The 25,426-nt window shown below is 47.7% G+C and overlaps 1 protein-coding gene across 1 annotated transcript in view; it reads left to right on the top strand.

Annotated features, from left to right (window-relative positions):
• The window catches only part of PTPMT1 (protein tyrosine phosphatase mitochondrial 1), a 38,223-nt gene extending 13,381 nt beyond the window's left edge, over window positions 1–24,842 (top strand). Inside the window, exons 2-4 of the mRNA XM_085646532.1 lie at window positions 13,712–13,792; window positions 21,342–21,533; window positions 24,370–24,842. Of these exons, the coding sequence (XP_085502658.1) occupies window positions 13,712–13,792; window positions 21,342–21,533; window positions 24,370–24,513 (417 nt within the window). The 3' untranslated portion in view covers window positions 24,514–24,842. The remainder of the gene's footprint in view (window positions 1–13,711; window positions 13,793–21,341; window positions 21,534–24,369) is intronic.
• The last annotated feature ends 584 nt before the right edge of the window (window positions 24,843–25,426 follow it).

Raw genomic sequence — 25,426 nt, 5'->3', positions numbered from 1 at the left:
AAACAATAATCAAACCAAACAATAAGCCTGACCTAGGCATATCGTCCAACTTGTATGCCCAAAAGCTTAATTTTTTTCCCCCAAAGAAATTCTACTTCCATTTGTTTTCTCACATTTATGTCTTTGTCTGCTTGTACACTCCGCTCACCACCTTCCACAGCCCCCGACAGCCAGACTCCACCCTCCAGCCCAAACCCAGAATGGAGCAGCGGGTCGTACAAGACCCTGATGATAGCTCCAACTAAGGTGCCATACCCACCCCCTAAAGTCCGGTGATAGAGAGACACCCAGAAGAAAAATAAGAACAAGCATTGGCAACGCCAATAAGTCTCGCCTTTGCGCCCTATTAGCGTTGACAATGGCATCCCCAATGTTGGATCTAAGTAAAAAGAAAAAAAGCTGTGCAAAAGTGTTTCGCTTTATTGAGTGGGTCTGGGAAACAACAGGAGGGCATGGGTGGAAGCAGCACCGGGGGCGCAAGTGGGAAAAAGCAACAAGGAGGGCAATGGGGTCAGAAGCAACATTGATGGCCGGGGTGGTGGAAGTAACACGAAGGACGCGGGGTTGGGGAAGCAAAAGGGATTGCAAAACTGTTAGGTCCCAAAATTTACAGCAAATATAGACAGCGATGTGAGAGATGGCACAGAGAAAGAAGATACCTGGGTGTTGTTGCATACAGATAATGCCACTATCCATTTCTCAGGCCACCTTCAACGAATGTGTCAACAACAGAATCACAGAAGATCATTCCCTCTAAGACGTGCTCATTTCACTGTTACAGTCAATGAATGATGGCAGTGCACACGCAACGGAACCAGGTCCACAGGATACAACTAGTACTGCGAGGAGAATACTGTGCCTGCCACAGGAACTCCAGATTACTGCATGAGGCACAATGTGTGCAGAAGCCCTGCAGCATCTTACAGGACCCTGTGCTGCGTCCAAAGAGGGCAACAGGCAAGGGCAAAAGAGCTACAGCAAAGAGGTAAAAAAGGAACAGAAAATGTTTTGGTGAGAAAAGAGGAGAGTAGAATAGAGATGGGATGAGAGGTAGAAGAGAAAATGGGTAGCGGAGCAGGGGTGGGACAGAGAAGAGAAGGGAGAAAAGTGCAGGGGTGGGAGGGGAAAGAGCGTAGGTTGGGGGAAAAGAAGAAAGAGTGCAAGGGCGGGGTAGAGAAGGCAGAATGCAAGGGCGGGTGAGAGAAGGAAGTGTGCAAAGGCAGGAGATGGAAGAAAGAGTGTAAGGGCGGACGAGATTAGGAAGAGTGCAATGCATGGGAAAGAAGAAATAGTGCAAGGGCGAAGGAAAGAATGAAGCATGTAAGGGTGTAGACAAGGTATACAGCAAGGGTGGGGGAGAAGCAGACAGTAATCAAGAAGTAGTAAGAGTTCAAGGGAGTGGGAAAGAAGACCGCATAATGTGGCCCTCCCCACCGCATAATTCCAGTGACCCGCAAATATATTAGTTCAGTCGTGAAGATTAAATTCATTTAATAGCTGACCTAAAGAAATAGGATTGTGTTATTATTACATCAGAGCATGAAATTGGGGGGAAAAAAACGAACAAAGGCTGGTGTGATCTTCATAGGACTGGACTCGCTCAAAGAACAACTCTGAGATATAAAGGCTGGTGATAAGCTCCAAATAATACAGGTGGCCTGATAGCAGGGACCCGTTCATGAAGCCGAACAGGTTTCATGGAAACCGACAGCTTTAAAATAAGCCTCGCCAGAGTCCCTTCATGCAACTCTATTTAATCTTTGAAAAAAGTTTTAGAACATCTGCCAACGCTGTCACAACAAACCTCAAACAGGTTAATGGAAGAGAGCCAGCGGGTCTAAAGGATAAGAGATGAAATATGAAATGTCTCAGTGATTTTAAAGAAACATTTACTGTAACCTTAACTTATGAGTGCTGCACCACACGGACTACAGCTTATCGGGCAGGCGACCTTGCAAATAACAAATATTTAAAATCGGGGCAGTTATGCAATTGTTGGCTGACATTACAAAAAGAGGCAGGGAAGAGAGACATCCCAAAAGTTGAACGTTGTAGTCGTCCTCCTCCTCCTGTCTCAGAAGATACAAGGTCTTGGAGTGATTAAACGGCACTGCCTGAGGGCAGTGGTGGGATCTCGAGAACACCAAGACTCGAGCAGCAAACTTCCAGCATGGAAAAAATCAACTGCACAGCTGGCTGGCCATTGTCATGACTGTTATTTAACGGCGAGACAACGAAGCATTTTTGCTCGATTCTGCTGTTTAGAATGACTGTTTTCGAAAGGCGAAGTAACGGAGCATTTTTGTGCGATTCCCCTGTTTAGAAACTTTTGCATGGGATGTGGTTTCATTGGCATATTTGGGAAGTTTGTTATCTGCCGGCCAGTACAGTGAGCGTCTGCGCGAAACTAACAAAGGAGCGCCGCCCTGTTATTCATCAGTCCCTTTGTGCCATGAGTCCTGATGAGGCCCGGATGAAAAAGGCTGAAACGTGTCGACCTGATAAAAAAGAGAAGCTCTCATAAAATAAGACATTGCAGTAAAGAAAAAACTCAGTACCTTATAAGAGTGTATAGGGCGCCATATTAATTTAGCGCCTCTTGGTGCTGGATTAAGGGCTATCTCTTTACTATGGGTTACAAACCATGATTTATGAAAAGAAAGTGTTTCTTTGCAATCCTTTGAAGACATTGGGGCATCAAGGAATCTTTCCATTTGTTTATATGTGTTTTATGTATGTCACATGTATATATGTATAACTAAAAACACTTTGTGCGTAGTATGTTATTGTTTATATATTCAAATAATTGGTGCTTTTAAAATATACATGATATGATCATAACCTAGAGTATCGACTGGCGTGTATTCGTATATATTAACAAAACATATGTGTTTTTCCTGTCGTGTAGAGTGTCCAGGTGCTTGTGGAGTATTAGGGCAACCCCCCTTTCTTTTTGACAGCCCTCGTCCAGAGAGCAGGCAGAAAGGCCCGTTTTAACCCAATCTCCCTAGCCTTCTCATGTGTGCGCTATAACAGCCTGAGAGATTGATCTCTAAGCAAGTCACCAGTAGGCTTTAATTAACTAAACTTGGCAATGTTGGAATTAAACACTGCTTTAATGTCTCTCACAAACACTGAACGTGACTGCACTTTTCACAGAGCACGGTGGCGTAATTAAAACAAGCGGGACCGCGAATGTGAATGCGACCGCGCTGTGTTTAATTAGTAACATGATCCACGACGAGGGAGGAATGCAGCTGCCAGCCTGCGTGCCGCTACTCGCTCCCAAGAGCAAAACGCCGTGGTAGTGACCTTTACACAAAGAGGTGGGACATGCACCCGCCTTTGGCCATTTGATGGCTTTCATTGTTGAAAGCCACACGCAAAGGCCAATAGAATGTGTGGGAGTTCGCATACCCACACGAAGAACTCTTGGAAAGTTTGGAATGCTTACAAGAAGCTTCCGATAGAGCAGCGCATGCGCGCTTTGCTTGGCTCGACCTAAAAATGGAATGGCAAAGAGAGAGAACATTCCTCTAACAAATCCTCTAGCCTTTAACTAATCCCAGAGAGTCAGAAGGCACATCCAAACCAGCCTTCTGAGTTTAGCCGGTGATACTCCCTTTAAGGCCATCTTGGCTGGCTAGGATCTCATCCAGAAATTCCTGTGCTTTTATTTCTGACGTAAACGAACGGGTTCTGCCATTGTAGACCCCCTTTAATCTGGCGGGATTAAGCATAAAGACTTGGCAACCGGCTCCTTGTAATGGAGGAATCATCTGCCATAGGCGCCACCTGCTTTTCACTGCAGCATGGCAAAAGTCGGGTCTCACAAAAAATGTGTGGCCATCAAACGAACGTCTAGCATCTGGCCGGGTGTAGCAGGTTAAATGAGGCACGGGATCCGAGAGTTCAATGCAAGAGGTATTTTTAATGTAAAGAGGTCTCCTGAGTCTTATATGTGAGAGCAGTCCAGTACAAAGCACTTGTCCCGGTGGTTTGGTTGTCAGGTTTCTTCTGGGAATTAGCTCCTTCTCTCCTGGGTCTGGTCTGATCGTTGACCGGTTTTTCCAGGCTCTCGAGGGAGAATACAAAACAAAGAAAACACAGCCTTAATCTCAGGCGAGTATCGGGTGAAGTGGGGAAGGGACATGAGGGAGCACCATAGGGGTCAGGCGGTGAGTGTAGACAGAAACCAACACCGGGGTTCGATTTAGGTCTGTAAGCAGCGGATGAGCCGTCCACTTGCTTCAGTGTTCGTGCTCGGAGGTCTCAACCACCCGCCGCCCCGACCCGCGGAAGCGCTCACGTACCTGCTGGAGCCACGAACCTCCGGGTCCGTGGCGGGGCGCAGCGTGGGACAGGCCTCCTGGCTCCTCGGTATGACGTCTGTCGTCTGGGGACATCTCCGCTGGCTTCTCCGGTCGTGTTCGGTTCCGCGTTCTTCTCTCAGCGTTTCAAAGGGGTCCGCTTCCACTTCCTCGTTGTGCTCCCACGCCCTCCAAGCAGGCGAATCCGGTCCTGTAACGTCTGAGGGGGCGGGGGTCTCCTGATGACGAGGCGGTCACGTTGTTAAAGGGCCAGAGTCCGAGGAGTACAGGCGCGTTAATGTCGGCACCCGAGATTCCGATGTCTGGGGGCTGAAAGGGAGAAGAGGATGTTGAATGAGGTGAGTCGGGGGGGGGGGGGCTCTCATGGGGAATACAGGGCACACCCTGACACCGGGCTTTTTCGAAAACAGCTTGTCGCAATAGAAAGTTTCCTCAAAAAATTAAGATTGCTCTAGGTCTCCCCAACTGGCCCGCCTGCCCAGTTGTCTATAACATCAGTGGGAATCTATGCACCCGTTGTATCTCCCTATCCCAATTCCAGTTGGAAAGTTTTGGAAAGGACCTTTGAACAGATTAACAATAAAAGCCCTGCTATCATTTCCTTCGACATTCTTGGAAATGCCCAAGAAGTGGAGATTATTCCGCCTCTGGCGATTTTCGAATTCTTCTAATTTCCAGTGTACATCTGCAAGCCGAGCATCATGAGCATCAGCTTGTGTTCGTAATGTACACGTGGTCTCCTCAATAGCAGCTGTCAATGCTTCTGTTGCGGACACTCTCTCCAACATATCCGCCCAAAATCTGTTCACCTTACAGATTTCTCCCCTGAATTTTCTTGGTTTCTAAATGAGCCTTACAAGTTTCTACTCTCGCTTCCCCCACACCTGCTTTGAAGTATTTTACATAAGATCCATAGTAGGAGGTTCTAGGGAAGCCATGTTAGCCTGCTTAACATTTTGAACTCCCACATCTTCATACATCTGTTGAGTCGCAGAGTAATCCAAATCCAATTGGGAAGAAGCAGCTGGAGCTGTTATGCTAATGTCCCTTACGGCAGTATCCTTACTAGGGAAGCTACTCCTTGTTTTCTGCTTCTTAATGAGACGTTTCAGTGTACTCGGGGGTCTAACTCCTTCAGAAGTACTACTGTCGGTGCCTCCAAAGCCCAGGCCTTCGTCAGAAAGGTGTTCAGTTACGACCAAGCCTTCAGACTCGTCAGTTAGTTGATCTGGAGAGTTTGTATAACTTAGGTCAAAGCTTCGTGGTAAGTTAAGCTGTTGGTCAGGTATATTTAGAGGGGAGACCATAGACCGGACTGGCTGTGCATGAGTTTCTATTCCTGGGTCAGTCAGGATTTCATACTGTACAGAGGGGTGCGGTGTCATCTATCACCGGGCCTTTTGCACTGTTTTCATCTTCCCTAGTCCACCTCCAGACCCCCTCCAACATATATGTCAATAACCTGCATATAGCCCCATCCTCTGGCACTACCTTTTCGGGACTCACAGGCACATTCTTGTCAGCCACCTGCGTCTGCTTTCCTCCTTTTTCCAGCTCTACGAGCCCAGTACGCCACGTAGCTCTGCTTAAGATTAAGGGAATTACTGGCTGTCTTGAATCCGCCTGTGTATGCATGCTGGTTTTGACCCAGATATCCTTCAGTCTTTTCTGCTGGGGCTCCTGCCTTCGACCTCAGTTTAATGTCAGTGTCGTTACCCTTTGTTTTTTTTCATCTATGGTTCAGCGCATTAAAGAGGCAACCTGCAATACTTCCCTCCAAACTGTCTCCTCTTTTGCCGGTTTATTGGAGCGAGGCAGCATCGCAGAGTCCCAACAATTGCTCCGTAATGTGAGCCCGAGGCCGGCCCAGATCGGCCTTGGCAGCAGGAGCGCTGCCCCACACGAAACTCTCCTTGAATGAGCAAAGAATCCCAGAAGAATGCAAATCCTTTCACAAGAGATCCGTCCCATGCCGATTCAACACAGGTAGGTGAGGATGCAGCCAGTCTTTTCAATCTTTCTAATGAACCATCTCTTAGCACCGTAATCACCGGAGCTGTTTAGGGTGAGCACAACGGCGTCCTAAGCAGCCGCCATCTTGCTCTGATCCTGAGGATCTCAAATCCATTTTGCCAGAATTCTGATGCACTTTGACTTAATGTGCCCTAGTTCCTTGTCAATCAGGTTCCTAGAGCCTGTGTTCTTTCCCAAAACTGTACCTTTGTACACCCAATTGGCACCTCTCTGGCCACATGTAAGTCCCTTGTTAAAGGTACCGTAGGTACCAAGGGCACTGTGATCAGGGAAGGCGTCTACGGGCTGCAGCACATTGTGCCACCCTTAGAAGCCCTGTACCTTTACACACACACACTGCCGTTGCAGGCTGAGTGTTTTGTTGCAGAGAAAAGTGAAGAGTCGACATGGAACCCATTCCTACAACCCACTGCTTATGGTATAGGTAAGACACCCCTCTAGCTGGGTGCACTCTCCCAGTGGTGAGGGTACAGTTGCATGAGCCCTGTACCCCTACAGTGTGTACGTCCCTTCTTAGACATTGTAAGTGCAGTAAAGCCATAAAGAGTATATGGTCTGGGAGTTTGTCATTACGAACTCCACAGCACCATAATGGCTTTACTGAGTTCTGGGAAGTTTGGTAGCAAACGTCGAAGCATAATAAATCCATATTGATACCAGTGTGGGATTTAATGAAAAATGCACTCAGTGGGCATCTTAATGATGCCCCCTGAAAAATGACCAGCCTCCGGTGGGTTCCCAACTGGTACACACCAGACTGCCACCATGAGACATGTTTCTGGATCCCTAGGGTGGGAGCCTTCACTCCCTGAGCCCATAAACAAAGCCCTTCCTGGGCAGAGGTGTTTACACCTCCCCCAGGTCAGGAAGAGTCATCTGTGGCAGGGGAGCTTCAAAGACCTTGCCTGCCGCCTTTGCAACGCGACCTCCAGCTTCTTCTGCTATCAGGAGCAGGCCCTCTTCCTGTCTCACCTCCTTTTCGGCTGTAACACAGGTGTGAAAAATTAGAACAGTCCAGAAGGTGTGCCCTCCTCTACCAACCCCACCCCTCAGGTGGAGGAGGCGAGATGAAGCCTACTCTTCAGTGCCAGCCATCTTGCAGATGGCAGGCACTCTCCAATCAGGTTTAGGGATTGAGCTCACTCCCCCACATGGGGTGAGCACACCAAGGGTGTAGTCACCCTAAGGTCAGTAGCCCACTGGCTACTGACCTCGAGACTCCTAAAACACCCCCTAAATACAGTATTTGGGGGCAGCCCTGAACCCAGAAGGCCTATTCCCGCAACCTACGAAGAAGGACGAAAGAAGACGCACAGCAGAAGAGACTGTAGAGTAGAACTGACTTGTCCCCAGCCCTGCCGGCCCGTCTGCAGTTTCAAGAGATTCTGCAGCAAAAGTCGCCTTGTCCTGCAGCCAGCGACCTCCAGAACCCCTGGGAGGACTGACTGCCTATAACAAAGACAGGATCTCCTGTGAACAGCAGCTCTGTTCAAAACATTTTCCCCAAAAAGACTCTGAGCTTGCTGAAGACAAAGAAACCCGATGCCTGGCACCACCACTGCACCCGTCGCCTATGGTCCGAGTGGCCCACCGGTCCCAGCGGGGTCCCCCATTGCTCCAGAGTCTGAATCCACCGTGGGTTGACCCCTCCAGGACTCCCCGACGACGCCTGCAGCCTTTGCACGGAGATCCCTCCCCCCCCCCCCCCAACCCAGAGTGGCCTGGTAAGGTGAAATCTGACCTGAAAAGGCAGCCCTGCGCCCTGCACCCTGGAGAAGAGGACCAGAGGTGCACCTACATTTCTGAGCCCTCAAACTTAAACTGCCCAGCTGTTGGTTTCTCCTGGAAGACTTCCTGGACTGAGCCTTCAGCCAAAATCCAAAACCGGCAACTCCCATTGAAAACAGGGCACCCAACGCCAAACCAGCACTGTGCACCTGCCGCAGCTGTGGGTGCACCTTGTGTGCTGTCATGGATCCCCCTTTGCCTCGAGCTTAAGCCTAGGAGCTTTGCTCCCTCAACCCTATGGCTTGCTCAAGAGCAGCCTCCAACTGAAGGCCCCATGGCTTAACATTGGGCTTCAGCTCTCTGCACCTGGCCCCCCTAGTGCCACTGAGGGTGCTTTGTGAGGGAATCCTTGACCCTGGGGGAACCCTTTTTCTAACCCCAGAAACTCAACCCCCAAGACCGTTTACTTAACTGCAAACTGATAACCTCATTTTTCTCCATAGGATTGCAATGACTGTTTTCCTCTGGAAAAACTTCTGTGTTTGTTTGTGCTTGTATGAAAACATAAGAATGTGTTTTTGTGAAAACTGTTTTACTTACCTTTTATCTAGGAAATTCCCCAGTGTGATATCTAGGCATATCAGGCTGAGTAGAAAAAGTTTACCAAAATGTATTCTAAAAAGTAATCTAAAAGTAATTTCAACTGTATTTGAACTATTTTACAAACCTGTAACTAAAGTCCTTATTCATACAGCTTGCTTGCTGATCAATCTGTCTTGAAAAGTACAATTCTACTTACCTGTACCAAGTCTTGCTTGGTTCTAAAAATAAAATACAACAAAGAAATATTTGTGATTTAAACATTTGAGTGTGGGACTTCATTTCTTGCCCGAGTGTGTACAATAAATGCTTAACACTACCCTCTGATAAAGCCTTACTGCTCGCCCACACTACCACAAATAGTGAGTAATGCATTCTTTACTTTTACCTCTGTAAGACTTTGGGGGATCCCCTGGGCTCTCTGCACACTATACCTTACTTTGGTATAGTATATAGAGCCAGCTTCCTTCAAATGATGCCTGGGGTGATTCTCGCGATGGTGCATGTGGGACTCTTGAATGGTACAGTTCTCAAGATGGTGCGTGAGGGAACGCCATCGAATGGGATAATTCTTGTGATGGTGTGTGGGGGTTCTCCATTTAATGGTATGATTCTAATGATGGTGTATGGAGGGACTTCATTGAATGGTACGATTCCCATGATGGTGCGTTGCGGCACTCAATTGAATAGTACAATCCTTGTGATGGTGATTGAGGGAACTCCATTGAATGGTATGATTCTCGTGATGGTGCATGGTGGGACTCCATTGAATGGTACAATTCTCGTAATGGTGTGTGGGGGTACTCCATTGAATGGTACGTGAGGAACTTGATTGAGTGGTACGATTCTGGTGACAGTGCATGAGGTAACTCCATTTAATGGAACAAGTCTGATGATGGTGCGTTGCGGGGACTCCAATGAATGGCACTATTCTCATGATGGTGCCTGGGGGTGACTCCATTGAATGGTATGATTCTCATGATGGTGCGTCGGGGGGCTCCATTGAATGGTATGATTCTCGTGATGATGCGTGGGAGACTTTGAGTGGTACAGTTCTTGTGATATGTCGTGGGGGGACTCCATTGAGTGGTTCGCTTTTCGTGATGATGCATGGGGGGACTCCATTGAATGGTATGATTCATGTGATGGTGCGTGGAAGGATTCCATTGAATGGTACGATTCTCGTGATGTTGCGTGGGGATTTCATTTAAAGGTACAATTGTCATGATGGTGCTTTAGAGGACTCCAATGAACAGTACAGTTCTCTTGATGGGTCGTGGGGGGACTCCATTGAGTGGTATGGTTCTTGTGATAGGTCATTGGGGGACTCCATTGAGTAGTACGATTCTCATGATCGTGCGTGAGGGGACTCCATTGAATGGTACGATGCTCGTGATGTGTTGTGGGGGGGACTCCATCGAATGATGCTATTCTTGAGGTGGTGCATGGTTGGACTCCATTGAAAGGTATGTTCTCATGATGGGGCTTGGGGGACTCCATTGAATAGTACGATTCTCGTGATGGTGCGTGGGGAAACTCTATTGAAAGATACGATTCTTGTGATTGTGTGTGGGAGGACTCCATTGAAAGGTATGATTCTCGTGATGGTGCATTGGGAACACCATTGAATGGAATGATTCTTATGATGGTGCATGGGGGGATCCATTGAAAGGTATGATTCTCGGGATGGTGCATTGGGAACACCATTGAATGGTATGATTCTTATGATGGTGCATGGGGGGATCCATTGAAAGGTATGATTCTTGTGATGGTGCATTGGGAACACCATTGAATGGTATAATTCTTATGACGGTGCATGTGGGGATCCATTGAAAGGTATGATTCTTGTGATGGTGCATTGGGAACACCATTGAATGGTATGATTCTTATGACGGTGCATGGGGGGATCCATTGAATGGTATGATTCTTATGATGGTGCATGGGGGGATCCATTGAAAGGTATGATTCTTGTGATGGTGCATTGGGAACACCATTGAATGGTATGATTCTTATGACGGTGCATGGGGGGATCCATTGAATGGTATGATTCTTATGATGGTGCATGGGGGGGATCCATTGAATGGTATGATTCTCGTGATGGTGCATTGGGAACACCATTGAATGGTATGATTCTTATGATGGTGCATGGGGGGATCCATTGAAAGGTATGATTCTCGGGATGGTGCATTGGGAACACCATTGAATGGTATGATTCTTATGATGGTGCATGGGGGGATCCATTGAATGGTATGATTCTTATGATGGTGCATGGGGGGATCCATTGAAAGGTATGATTCTCGTGATGGTGCATTGGGAACACCATTGAATGGTATGATTCTTATGATGGTGCATGGGGGGATCCATTGAAAGGTATGATTCTTATGATGGTGCATGGGGGGATCCATTGAAAGGTATGATTCTTGTGATGGTGCATGGGGGGATCCATTGAATGGTATGATTCTTATGATGGTGCATGGGGGGATCTATTGAAAGGTATGATTCTTGTGATGGTGCATTGGGAACACCATTGAATGGTATGATTCTTATGATGGTGCTTGGGGGGATCCATTGAATGGTATGATTCTTATGATGGTGCATGGGGGGGATCCATTGAAAGGTATGATTCTCGGGATGGTGCATTGGGAACACCATTGAATGGTATGATTCTTATGATGGTGCATGGGGGATCCATTGAAAGGTATGATTCTTATGATGGTGCATGGGGGATCCATTGAAAGGTATGATTCTTGTGATGGTGCATGGGGGGATCCATTGAAAGGTATGATTCTTATGATGGTGCATTGGGAACACCATTGAATGGTATGATTCTCGTGATGGTGCATGGGGGATCCATTGAATGGTATGATTCTTGTGATGGTGCATGGGGGGATCCATTGAATGGTATGATTCTTATGATGGTGCATGGGGGGGATCCATTGAAAGGTATGATTCTCGGGATGGTGCATTGGGAACTCCATTGAATGGTATGATTCTTATGATGGTGCATGGGGGGATCCATTGAATGGTATGATTCTCGTGATGGTGCATTGGGAACACCATTGAAAAGTTAGATTCTTGTGAAGTGTTTGTGTCCATCCAGTGTACAACTCGGTCTCCATTGGAAGATTGGAGTCTATTCATGCCCCCAGGATAAGGCTCCATTGAATTTTCCGAAGCTTTTCATGATGCATGAGTGAGACTGTATTGAAAGGTTTGGTAAGACCTGGAAACAAGAGAAATTCCATGTGAAGGGCTCTAGTCTAGAGATGGGAAGGAGTGAGACGTCATTGAGGTGAACGAGTGGTAGTCCATTGGAGAGAATGAAGCCCATTGAAACGCGGGAGGGCAGTACCAAGGAACAGATAATATTCCCATAGAAGGGCAATGAAACAGAGACGGAACTCAGAGTCCCTCAAGCGTTTGTTGGTAGTGGTGGAGAAATAAGTGGGCTTCAATCAATATATGACAACTTTGATGAAAAACACGCTTTTTTCCATGGCCTCTTACTATCGGGGTTTACATCTGTGCTCTAGACCAAGCTCAGCACGCTGCATGTGCCGGGCATGGTGAGACTGTCCTGCTGCTTTTATACACAAAGCTGCCCCTCCCTTAAAGACAGGTGCAGGATCTCTTCACTTTTAGACGGAAACTAAATAATAATAATAATAAAGGAGCTTGTAAAGCGCATGGTGACGCCATCTCGGCGTGTCCCCGCGCTGTGGAGAAAAGTCAGAGCCAAGATAGGGTAGTTTAGGAAGAAAACAGATAAGTTTTTAAAAGTTTCCTAAACAAGGGCTCTGAATCCGCTTGCCTGATATTCATGGGAAGAGAGTTCCATTCTTTGGCAGCCATAACACGAAAGGAACATCCGCCCATTCTGGCTTTCTTAACGCGGGGAATTTTAAGCAGACCAGTTCCCCCCGAGCGGAGAATTCTAGTAGGCTCGTATGGAATAGCCAGATCTGTCATATAAGAGGGAGCTTTGTGAGAGATAATCCTATAGCAGGTTAGAAGCGCTTTAAATAGGACTCTCTTTTTTATGGGGAGCCAGTGCAGAGTGGCTAGGGCTGGCATAGAGGCTGACCTTTTCGGAAGTCTAAGGACTAGACGTGCTGCTGTATTTTGGAGTACTTGAAGTCTCCTAAAAATTTTTTGTGAGGTTCCGAGCAAGAGCACATTGCCGTAGTCTATCCTCGAGGTCACTAAAGCATGGGTCATAATGCGCCTGGCTTCCAGGGGGAGAAGATCAAAACCTGCCTCTTTCAACATTAGAGCCTGGCCTGTCTGCTTGTGTGCACTCTGTGTGTTACGTGGTCTTTTCCAGTGCCGGGACACTCTGCTGAGTAGCCGTGCGCTTTATAAGTACCAAGTTACATTACAGTACATTACCAACCTCTGACCACGGGTTCAGCACCTCAATCCCTGTTGCATTCAATTTATTGTCCTGTGCATCCACTTCCGGCACTTGCCGTTTTTTAGTGCCACTGGAATCCAGAGATGATGAAATACTTTAAATGGAAGGTGCACCAGAAATGAGATCGAAATAGCAAATTTAGTCCATCATCCTTCTTTATTTATAAATGAGTTAAAATCAGCCAAAGCGTTTAGTTCCTATCACATTAGGAACTTCATCAGGGCTTTATTTATCAACTAGTGTATTCACAATTTTCTCTGTAGTTGTAATAGTGCGAAGATATTCACCCAAGAGTCAGGGTATAAGGCCAAATCAGTTTCCAGCTCGTGATCGAGTCCTAAGGGTTCCCAGCCTTGGCCCGGTCGCAAGCTTTCAAGTCGAATGTGAGAATGTCATGCTGCTTTGTTTAGATTGAATGGGGGGCTGGGCTGGATGTCCCCCCATTCTGTATCGGGACGATGATGGCAGATGATAGCCATCTTCTGCTTTCTGTCAAGACCAGGGTGGTTGTCGCGCTCCTTGTCATGGTAGAGCACTTCCCATAAGTTATCCTAAAGGAGCTGGATAATATTTGTGTTTTTTTTCCTTTTCGTTCCTGCTACAGCTGGTGGAAAAGGAGAATGTTCGAGGCGTTATCACCATGAACGAAGAATATGAAACTCGCCTGTTCTGCTACACAGCTGAGGTGAGTGCCGCCCATTCAAGTACCAGCACCTCCATTCACCATTGACTTGTGCATCTCATGCACACCCCCACTCTGAGAACATGGGCTCCTGTTTCTGTGCCACGCCATCCCTCCCACTCTGGCCTGCCCACCTGCATTGACATGTGTGTTGATCTTGAAAGTACATTGTTGTGCAGCCACCCCTGTTCCCACTCCTCTATACGTTGCATGCTTTTGTCACTGAAGTAGTCATGCAAGCATCCTTCCATACCATCACGTGCTTTTCTTAGTATTTTAGTAATGCAGACACCTCTCCTTGCCATCACATGTATCTCTTAGGATGATAGCTATGCAAACTGTACCCAGTGAATCGATGTACATGAGGGGGTTTTGATTTGGCCATTGTGGCTGCAGAGTGCCTGAATGCCCTCCCAGGGAAATGTGAGTGTGGGATTGAGGGTTTGGATTGGAATCTCCCTGACTTTAGAACCCGACTGCATGCAAAACTGCTGTTCAGACTTTTTGTTTGGCCCAACACGCTGATCTGCATGTACGGAGTGGCCTAAACCTCGCTGTGGTAATGCGCGGTGTATGTATGTGCAACTTCTATAGTGTGTGCCCAGCCTAACAGCAGTGAAGCACAGCACAAGGTCAAAGACAAGCATAGAGTCGACGAATGGTAGAAGAGGTATTTTGCGTTGTGGATGTTAAGACAATATAATGCAGTGTTCCTTACAGAGGTGAGTCTTTCCCAGATTAGAGCAGCGTTGGGCGGCCCTGGTTGATAAAGAGATGCTGTTCCATAGCCTGGGTGCATAGATGGAAACTGCCTATTGCCTTGTTTTATTAGCACTCTTAAGCCTGTAGTCCGATCGTTTCCTGGTTGCGGGTGTTTTAGGAATAAGCAGCAATGGTGAGCTTGTCTGCAAGATAAGCAAGTGTGTTGGATGAATGCCTTTGTAAACAGTGCAGCTGGTTTTGAAAATGGCCACAAAGGTAGGGTGATTCAATCATATTTCTTCAGGCCCTGGATGAGGCATTCTGTGACGTGTAGAATGGCCTTAAGGGTTACCAGAACGGAGTCTGAGAGGCCATGCAGTAGGGCGTTACCTCCATCCAAATGCAAGATTAGAAGGGAGTGAACAGCAGTTCTGACGTTCTTTTCTGGAAGAAACACTTGCTCTTTCTTCAGAAAAGATTGCGTGTACCAGACCATCTATTTTTGTTTGTTTTTGGCAATCTGTCTTTCAGAAACTGGTAGTCATGCAGGAAATGGTTAATATTCATGTGATTTTGGAGTTGAGCGCAGACTTCTTTTTCAGTGGTCTTGCCGATGTATGGTAGGTGAGCGATGGGCTGGTTGTTGGTGAGCTCATCAGGGTCTAGTTTAGGCTTTTTAGGAGAGAGCGGATCTGTCCTGTCTAGAGAGTTTCTGGGGATATTTGTTGTGTGAGGGAGGCATTGACAATTGTGTGCAGGGGTGGGAGAGTGTCCCCAGAGACCGCTTTGACGTAGGACAATGGTAAAACATCATCTCCATAAGTGGCATTGAGGGAGTTGTGTATGTTGGCGAGACCTGTCGGAGCAGGCCTTTGAAGAGTGACCATTGCAAGATTCTGCAGGAGACGGCGGGCAAATAAGATGAAGCAGGCGTGGCACTCTGGATGTGCTGTCAGATCTTCGGTATTTTTTCACTGAAGATGTCTGCGTTGCACTTTTCTACGGAATGAGGTGTAAGTGGTTCCGACAAGGGGTTGATGCAGTGCTTGATTGCCTTGAAGAATGTTCTTCTGCTGGTGGCTTCATTGATGGTATTCATTTGGCACTTTGGCTGGCATGGTGGGCTGCCTGCATGTTGCATTGAAACATTTCAGTGTCATGAGGTCCCCTGGACTTCTGTTTTTCTTCTATATTCTTTCCTGTCTGCGGATAGATCATTATTGTCAGCAAGGTCCTCGATTACTAGAGTGCTGAAAGCTTTGTCTTGGGTTTAGAGCTTGTAGTGTGACTTGAAGGGTGCCCAACCAAGCTCTCCTAACGACTTAGGACTTCTGTGTGTGTTGAGTCTGTGTTACGTTGCAGTGCGTGTATGGTAGGAGTCTGAGTACTGCGACTAGCGGAATTCATTTTGGTTGGCCCTGGTTTAGCCTGACACTGGGTGCTGCGGGATACAGCTTCCCCAAACAGTGGCAATGTATAGGATGTGTTCCTGTGGCTGGAGGGTGGAACCCCAGGCACTCAGGTGAAGGAGAATGAAGAGAGGGTAACCTTGGAAATGTAATGTGGAAATTATTCGAGAAGGGCTGTTGATCAGTTCTTCCTGAGCGCTGCCATTTGGTAAATGGTATGGGCAAGAGGTGGGTCTGCTGTTTTTGTGTGAGTAAGTTTCTAGGTAGGGGCAGCCTTTTCTCTGGCCCTGATTACTATCTCAGGAAGTCTGATAGCCAGTTGCAGCAATCTTTTATTTTTTTAGGTTCAACTTTGTTTTATTGGCATTTGCATTCAAAGTGTACAAACAATAGGCATTAAAGATATACACCAGGCCTTTGTACATCGGATCATAAGTAGGTCTCATCTGGTTCACAATGCTTTTCCGGCAGCATGACTGAACTGGTGTGCCATTGTGGTGTACTAAAGGGTATCGTGTGAAAGGGGGAATTATGAGTCTCCTCCCGTTGGGTGTGGTGTGGAAGCCAAGCTCGTGAGACGGAGAAGGTAGAGATATTTAGGACATGTAATCTCGTTCATCTCCGTTGACAGAAGAGAAAGCAATGGCTGCCAAGCGTCTGTAAATAGTGTTAGATAAGGAGGCCTGTATGCGTTCCATTCCTATGATATACCATAGTTTGTGTAGCCACCCCACCCGCGTCGGTGTCGTGGATGAGCCCTAGTGTGATAGGATGTTTCGAGTAGCTGCTCCCAGAGCTATCCCCATCAGTCTACCTCGTTTGGATCTAAATGGGTATGTTATGGGGTTGGGCAGCCCCAGGATCACGTAAACAGGAAAGCGCGGTATCTCAGTATCGAATTGGCGGTCGATATCGTCTAAAACTTCCTTCCAGTAAGCCTGTACCTCTCTACAGTCCCATAATATATGTACTAGGGTGCCCTCCTCTCTGCAGCCGTGCCAGCACAGTGGACTGCGCGCTGGGTTCCCCCTATGCAAGCGGGCCAGGGTCAGATGCCAATATATGACCACCTTAACCGCCGACTTCCTGCTGGCTATATTACGCGCCGTGTGATTTGCTCGGTAGTAGATATCTGCCCATTCTTTACTTGTCAGGTCTCTCCCCAATTCTCTCTCCCACCTCCGTTGACCCGCCGTGGGGCCCGCCTCTGAGCATGTCGTAAATTTCAGAGATCATCGCCTTATCGGTATTCTTGGTGTGCAACCACTTCTCAAAATTAGTGAGTTTCCTAGCTACGCCTGGATGGACATCAGCGTGGAGTAGCCAGTGTCGGAGCTGGAAATAGCAGAAGCGCTCCGTTTCTGGGAGCCTGTAGTCCGCTTTGAGGTCTTGGAAAGGAATAATGCCCTCTAGAGTGAAGAGATGCCCCGCTGACCGCCAGTCGGATGCCCTCCAGAATGAAAAAGCCCTCGCATCCCTGCCTGGGGAGAACTCCTCGTAATCTCTATTTTTTTTTTTAAAGATCTATTCCCACTTTGAGCCAAATCTCATTGCTTTGTGCCGATTCACAGGTTGCGGCCCAGTTGGGAGCGTAACCGTAATAGTGCCTCATTCTACCTAGTGATCCATTGCTGAACTTGCACCTGTGTATGTGACTGGAACCTCCTGATGCGACCAGTATCAATGTGCACCAGGCGTTGTGCTTCAGTTTCAGGGAGGTACGGACTGGGCATCTCTTCGTTGTGTGCCGCCAGAATTGTCTTATGTGACCAATATCCATGCACACCGGACGTTGCGCCTCATTTCCAGGGAGGTATGGAATTTGTCGCTCTTTATTGTGTGTGACCGAAACAGTCTGGTGCGACTCGTAACACAGAGCGTACCAGACGTTGTGCCCCGATTGCCTGGGTTCGATCAATGTGTGCCTGACAGGGTGCCTCCTTCCGAGAGGCCCCACCTGCTTCATTCATCGATTGTTCCCATTTTGGCCTTCAGCTCGGCGGACCAACTGTCCTTTCCTCATTCAGCACCGTCTGGCGACCTTGTGTTGCCAGGTATTATTGCCCGTCCCGTGATAGTAGTGACTGACTGGGCAGAAAAAGTGCTTCTGAGAAAGATCGGAATCGGGTCACGAGATGGCTAGACCCCCCCTGTGCATTGCAGTACTCAGATGGTGCCTGGAAGCCCTTGTGGAACCCTTTGATGTGACCGACTATTATCCTCAGCCTGGATCTGCTCTGCATCCTGCGGGTGAACTTCCTGCGTGGTGGCCAATCCCCATTTGACGGCTGTCTCCTAATTAGTCCTGCTACCTACCACCACCTGCTTCCCTGGCACCCTGACTGAGCGTGACTACGGCTGCGTCCAGCCTAGTGTCCAGAGGACAGGTTATCTCCAATCTGTGGGTGTAGAATAGTCAGGGTGAGTTGGAGAGTGGAGGGAGGCTTTGGGCCTCCAGTGTGTTATCAATTGATCCGCTGGGTATCAGTGCTGAGTGTGTATGTGTGTGAGCGCGTTCCATACGGACCTGTCTGCTACGTTGGCACCCCGTATCCGTGCGGAGTGAGTGTGTGTGTGGGAGCGGTAGTCTGTGGACCGCCTGTGATTCATGAAACTGGCTGGTGGTGTTTCCTTTCACATGGATTTATTGCCAGAAGAGCACTGCGTTTGACATTGGTTTTACCTGCATGACCTCAGCGGTGCTGCGAAGTGTTGTAATTTGTTGTGTGTACATATTTCTGACATTGTTGTGACCCAGGGTGCACCCTAAAACTGTTTGGTATTGAATTGAAAGAATCGCTAGGGTGGCCGGAGGGTGGACAGCGCGTTGCATCGCATAAGGGTGCGGGGGGGGGGGTGTAAATTAGGATATCTCGCCCAAGGTTGCATATTACTGTTGTCATCTTAGCATGGTTGGACCTAGTACTGCTAGTAATAATTTAAAGTGTGATTTATGTTCAAAAATACATGTTGTTCATGTTGTGTTGATTGTGTATGTTGAATACAAATGTTATTTACATACATCCTGTCTGAAGTCTCTTGTGACGCTCAGTCTATTTATCGTGAGTGAGTGCTGTGCTAATGATTTAAACATTGCCTCTGTGATAAGCCTTACTGCTCGATTCCAAGTTACTCAAGGGTGAGCACAGGTTATACAGTATGTGTAATCACTCACCCCAATTAGAGTGGCAGGTTCTGCCTGGCTAGGGCATCGTCTCCGCCAACCAGAAAGTGCGTAACCAGTTCCGACAGTGGGTGTCTGCATCACAGCCATTCAGCAATGTGGAGACATCACCTGAAGATGGCAGCTTACTGGAAAAGCCTGTGGCGTGTTTAGAGCTCAGACGTCGGTCTGCTCAGAGGGGGAGGGAGAGAACCTGGCCCTACAGCGGGAGAGACTCTAGAAGGTGAATCCCAGCATGTTTCAGCACTGGGGAGTACTCAGAAACAACCGACTGCTATCGGGGACCCGAATTGTGAGGGCCCCCCAGGCTCCTGGTGCAATTTGAGTCATGAGCAGTGTGAAGAAGTTATTTTTTTTTTTTTTGAAAAACGTTTTTATTGGCATTTATATGGAAAGACATACACAGGCATAAGTGGTAGCGCCAGCAGCACAGAAATTTACATAGCAAGCTTGCTCAGTCGCAGCCTTGTGGGCGCCCAGGCCATCCGACAGCAGTGTGAAGAAGTTAGCCACTAGAATGTCCTTGTGCTGTCTGGCAATTACGCCATAGGGAACTGAACTACTGAAGACGAGCACCCACCTGCATTGACTTGGAGGCCGCAACTGCTGAAGACGAGAGCCTGTCTGCACTGACTCGGAGGCTGCAACTGCTGAAGCAGAGTGCTTGATGAGAAAGCTTGACACACTAGGTAGCCCAGGTGGGCTAAAGAAATAGTAATAAACATGGAAGGGTGTGCCAGCCAGCTTGTTTGTAGTGCACCTTCATGTATGACCTTTGTTGCTTGAACATGAAATTCCTTAAAAAAACAAGCGACAAGAGGCGTTTGGCAAAACAGGAACAGTTTGTTTAATTATACATTGCGGCCAGGAGATCAGTTACAGGCATAGGGTCAGAGGACTGACTCACTTTACCATTGATCTGTGGCTCTCTTAAATACAGTTTATAATAGGCCATAAGATGTTGCAGGTGATCCTTGTATGGTGTGGAATGTATGTTGCTGCCTTTGAAGTTTTAAATAATTGGCTAATGGATAATACAGGTGTACCTCGACCTTACGTGGACACAATGCGGCCAGTGGGTAATGTGTCCAGATGTCCGGCATGGGGAGTTAGGATCACTGCGTGTGCTGTGTTCTGGACGGCTATATGTTCCTAACTTATGTGACATCTGACTTTATTGTGTTTTAGGAGTGTGCGTACCCCCGACCATGTGTGCTTTATTGGGGTCAATCTCCTTTGTCCATTGTCGTGTTGCTGCCCTTATCTGTGGAATTGATCTAAGTTTCCTGTCCGTGCATTTGTCTGCCGGCTACGTGCCATCCCACCTGTGACTGTCCATCAATAACCTTGTGCCTTGGTCTCAGTGCTGGCCTGACGGCGTATTTGCGAGTCGGGTTGATGTGGAGATCACAACGGGCAAATTAGTTAATAAAGATGCGATTTCGTTCTCATAAATGTATGTATCTGCTTTCATATTAGTACCGACTTTTTCCCTATTAACACACACAGTGCCTCTGTCGCTCTCCACCTTTTACTCTGTTTCTTTCTCTCCTGTGTCCCACTTTTCCGTCTCCATTCATCTCTTTTTCTCTAGCTCTATTCTCCTATCTTATTTTTCTCTCTTTCCCCCTCTCTCCTACCATAACATCACAGCCTGTATCTCTTTCCCGTCTCCCTCCTCTTTCCTTCTCTCTGACCCTCTCTCCGTCGTTCTTTCTGTTTTTTTCTTCTTTGTGTTCCTTCATCTCCCTGTTCCCCTCGTTGTTCATCCTTCACCCTTATGCTGCATTAATAAAGACCAATCTCGTTCACATAAATGGATGTATCGTTTTTCATATTCGCATGGACTTTTTCCATATCACACCTTTGCACATCTTGGAGTCCACTTTAAATCTTTATCTCCAGGTGTGTGCTTAAAAAATGAAGCGCAGTTTAATATAATATCATAAGTGAGAAAGTGGAAAAAGAACAGTGGTGAGGAAAAACCTTTAGGATAAAAGTATTTTAGCACCAAACAGCCAGCCCTAAACAAGTTATTTCACAAGCGTTGGGTCTTTCTGTCCATATTTGTATTGTTACTACTATTGGACCAGGCAGACGAACAGCTTTTTGTCAGAGGACAGTCGAGCACTAAAGTCGTACTTTACGTAGCAGCGACTTTTTAAATCTTTTTGCCATGCTGAATCATCTTTTTGTGCCTGTCCCCCATCCTGTTCTCATAGTCCTCTTCTGTTCTTTCTCCGCTTGTGTGCTACAGGAGTGGCAGGCTTTTGGTGTGGAGCAGCTGCGTCTAAGCACTGTGGATTTGACTGGGGTCCCCACTCAGGAGCATCTGCAGAAGGGAGTGAAGTTTGCACTGAAACACCAGAAGCTGGGCAACAGCGTTTACATTCATTGCAAGGCCGGGCGCTCGCGCAGTGCCACCATGGTAGCAGCATATTTAATACAGGTGAGAAGACATTGTGCACTCTCTAGCTGCTTATATTTGGGGCTTGTTGTCCGAATACTGTAGCATTTCTATATGTGTAATACTGTGAGGACCCTCCACACTAAGCTGTGTCCCTATGGTTCAGTTGCCGGATCATTCTTGGGTTTCCGCGTTGAGTTGGACTGAGAAGAAAGGATCGGACAGACGGACCTATGCCATGAGAAAATGAAATATTGTTGCCCCTGTGGTCACCCAGCTCCCTTGATCCTTGTGCTCATAAACAATTGCTTAATCTTCTGGGACGCTTGTCTGGCCTGAAGTATCGTGCGATATGAAAGCCAGACTCTTCAGTTGGGGCATTCTCCTCACATGCACCCACTGCAGACCTGGTGGAAACATGATATTAACATACAGGAATGATTAAAATAGTTAAAATAGTGAAGCTAGGCCTGCGCACGCCTCGTCTAGAGAGTGATGTAGAGCGAATGTGAAAAGTTGTCCGTGTATTGAGTTCTCTAAGTTTGGTAGGTGGACACAGTGCCCAGAATTTGGGCTCACTTTAGCTGCCCAGAATGGTAGAAAGCCACAAAGCGTGCTGGTTGTAGAAACCCACAGCTACTGATGCTTTGGCACTCATCGGATCCAGTAATTGATCAGTGATTGCTATGAATGGGCCATCAGGGGAATCAGGACAGAAGAGACTGATGATTAGGCCCTGATAAAATGTCATCGCAGTGAATGGGACCCAGAACTCAGCCCTGGTACCTGTGTCGAAGTATCGAAAGAGCACGAGATTTATAAGCACAGAACTATCACATCCCGTGCAGCTCACATCTAACCAAACAACTCGTCACTTTAGTGCAGAGACCCTGAATTAAACGCAACCGTGCTCATACCTCCAGTTGCGCAGACTTTCATCCACTGACAAGAAAATATCAGAGAGATGAGCGCACGTAGAGTAGCATTGGGAATAACAGGTGAACCATACCAACAATAATACTTGTGCGCAAGACTCTCCTGTCTTTACTACTGGGCAAACCACTGTGCCCGAGTTCCATCTCAATCCTTTATGGCACCCACAGAGCTCTGGCTGTCTAGATCAATCCTAAAAAACGACGACAGTGGTTGCTCTAACACCCTCAAACTCTGTAGGTACCCACATTTTTGTGCACTGCCGTAGGCTGTCTTTGGCCTGACCAGAATTATGTCGTAAACACCACACTATTACTCTAAACCGCCAACATGTTCTTCCTTTCATTGCGTTATGTGCCGTCCATCTCGCTCCCATAACGACTGTCAGCTGTGAGCACTCCTTTGCTGCAGTCTCTCTCCGTGGCAGCTCCACTACCGTCAGGCTCAGTACTACAGCTTCTCCAAGGACTGCGTCTTCTGCACTGCTTCTCAGTGTTGCTTCCTACTGTTGCTTTCACTGCAGCCACGTCCCTTGCCACACACCTCTGTTAAATTCCCCCATGCCTACGTTGTAATATATCCCCTGCATTCCGTCTTTGCAGTGCTTCCATTTCAGTGCCTTCAAACAATACTCCGCCCGCAGTAGGTATCTGTGCCTCTGGAGTCCATCTCCTCATGATCTCTAATGCATTCCATCTCTGCAGTATCGCTAGTGTGCTCCGTCTTAGCTGTGTGTCAACTGCAGTCTTTCCCTACAGAGCGGTCTATGTCCACGAGATCCCTAGCGTAGTCCATCTCAGCTGTACGTACACTGCAGTCCATCTTCACAGGACCTCTGGTGTAGTCCACCTCAGCTGTACGTCCACTGCAGTCCATCTCTACACCGCAGTCTATGTCCACAGACTCTCTAGTGTAGTCCAGCTCAGCTGTACATCCACTGCAGTCCATCTCTACACGCAGTCTATGTCCACAGACTCTCTAGTGTAGTCCAGCTCAGCTGTACGTCCAATGCAGTCCTTCCCTACGACTGCTACACTGCAGTCCATCTTCACAGGACCTCTGGTGTAGTCCACCTCAGCTGTACTTCCACGGCAGTCCGCCCCTACACTGCAGTCTATGTCCACAGAATCTCTAGCGTAGTCCATCTCAGCTGTACGTCCACCGCAGTCCTTCTCAGCAGCATATACACAGCATCCAGTCTCAGCTCTGGTGCCACATCAATCCCTGAAAGTAATACCTCCAGTGCAGTCACTCTCCACAGCACCTCCAAGGCAGCAGTATCAACTGTCCCTCCACTGCTGTGTTTCTCTGTCTCTAGACTATCGCCACAGCGTAAAGCTGAGCCGTACCTCCGATCCAATCCCTCCGACTGTAGCTGCATGGCAGTCTAACTGAACAGTGCATCCATTTGAGTCCCTGTAATTGAAGCCTCCATCGAAGGCATTCTTCACCATAGCTGCAATGCAGCCTCCTCAGCTATAACACCACTGTAGGTTTTTCCCTGCTCTACCATCTATCTTAGTGGTACCCCGCTGGAGTTGTTTTCGCCAGTCATTAATGTCGCAGCAAGAGATGCATCCAGCACAGACTCTCCCCACAGTGACGTCCATGCAACTTTCTCAGCTAACCCTCCACTACAGTTCTCAACAGTATATCCGTTGCAGTCTGTATCCGCAGTACTACGAGGGGCTCTTTCAACAGATTGCTTTTCTGCCCCACCTCCTCTGCAGTCTTTCCTTGCAGTGCCCACACTGTGGTCCATCTCGGCAGTATCTCCATTCCCAGTCCCTTCACACCCGCTAACACCAACATTGTGTCACTGATCTAATCCAACAGTTCACATGTGCACCCCTTACTCTTCTCATGTTTGTCATCCCTCTTCTATTGTGCTGGTGTATGTTTTTTGTCTGTTTGCCTCTTATAATTGTATGTTGTTCTGTTTCAGGTCCACAACTGGAGCCCACAAGAGGCTAAAGAATACATCAAAAAGATCCGTCCTCAGACTTTTATCCGTAGAGGCCAGTTTGAGGCACTCGAGCAGTTTCATACCTGGGTGTGCAATCAGAGTCCTGTAGAGGGTGGAGGCTGAGCAGACGTTGGTGGGAGACCATTCGTTTAAGGAACAGCATGAAGCACAAACATTCCATCCAGCAGCGTATTCGCCACCAGAAAGACACCGCCCAGCAGCGTGTTCTCCACCAGAAAGACACCGTCCAGCAGCATTCTCCACCACAAAGATACCATCCAGCAGCGTGTTCTCCCCCACAAAGACTCCCTTTCTGATAGCACTTAGTACACATTTACAATGATACACTTCTCTGCTTGACCAAGCATAAGGCAGGTGCATTTGGAGTATGGAGACCTCTATGCAACATTTTTGCCATTGCATATAAAGACTGCTTCAATCTGTCTATGAAATTCTTGTTTATTAGACAAATTCATTTATAGCGACCCTAGAGACGCTTCAAGGAGATCTCATGCCACAGACCAGAACGTACTACACAGCGAGACAGAGTTACTGGCAGGTTGCGGAGGAGGGATTTGGAATACAATTCCTGCTTCACATCATGCTGCCTTCAGCACAAGACTGCTACATCTCTGGGTTGGAGGCGCATAGTGGAACAGGAAGGGCTAGCTGGCTGCTATCAAGCGACTCTGGGGGCGTGGGGTGTGTGTTCCATGTGTATGGTGTGTGACTGCTCCTCAATCAGGAACTAGAGGGACCCATAATGGTTCGGGTAGGTAAAGCTGTTTCTATACAGAATTTGAGATCTGTAGATCCATAAAAATGCCTTGGAGAGCAGAGCCCAATAGGCACAATAAGGCACTGGATTGCATGGTTCAGTCGGATGAGTCACTGGACAGTAGTGCACCTGTCCGCGGCCTCTAGTTCCAGTGAGACCATTAAAAGTAGGCAGTGTCCCTGGGTGGCCACTCCTCTCCCTGAGGCAGCCGGACTACTGATTGGGCGCAGTGAACCGTTCGAGGCTGAGCTCAGCTGG

This window comes from Triturus cristatus, chromosome 3_1 (genome assembly GCF_964204655.1).
Source record: "Triturus cristatus chromosome 3_1, aTriCri1.1, whole genome shotgun sequence".
NCBI lineage: Eukaryota > Metazoa > Chordata > Amphibia > Caudata > Salamandridae > Triturus > Triturus cristatus.
Note: the sequence above shows the minus strand (reverse complement) of the source record. Positions and strands in the feature narration are given on the sequence as shown.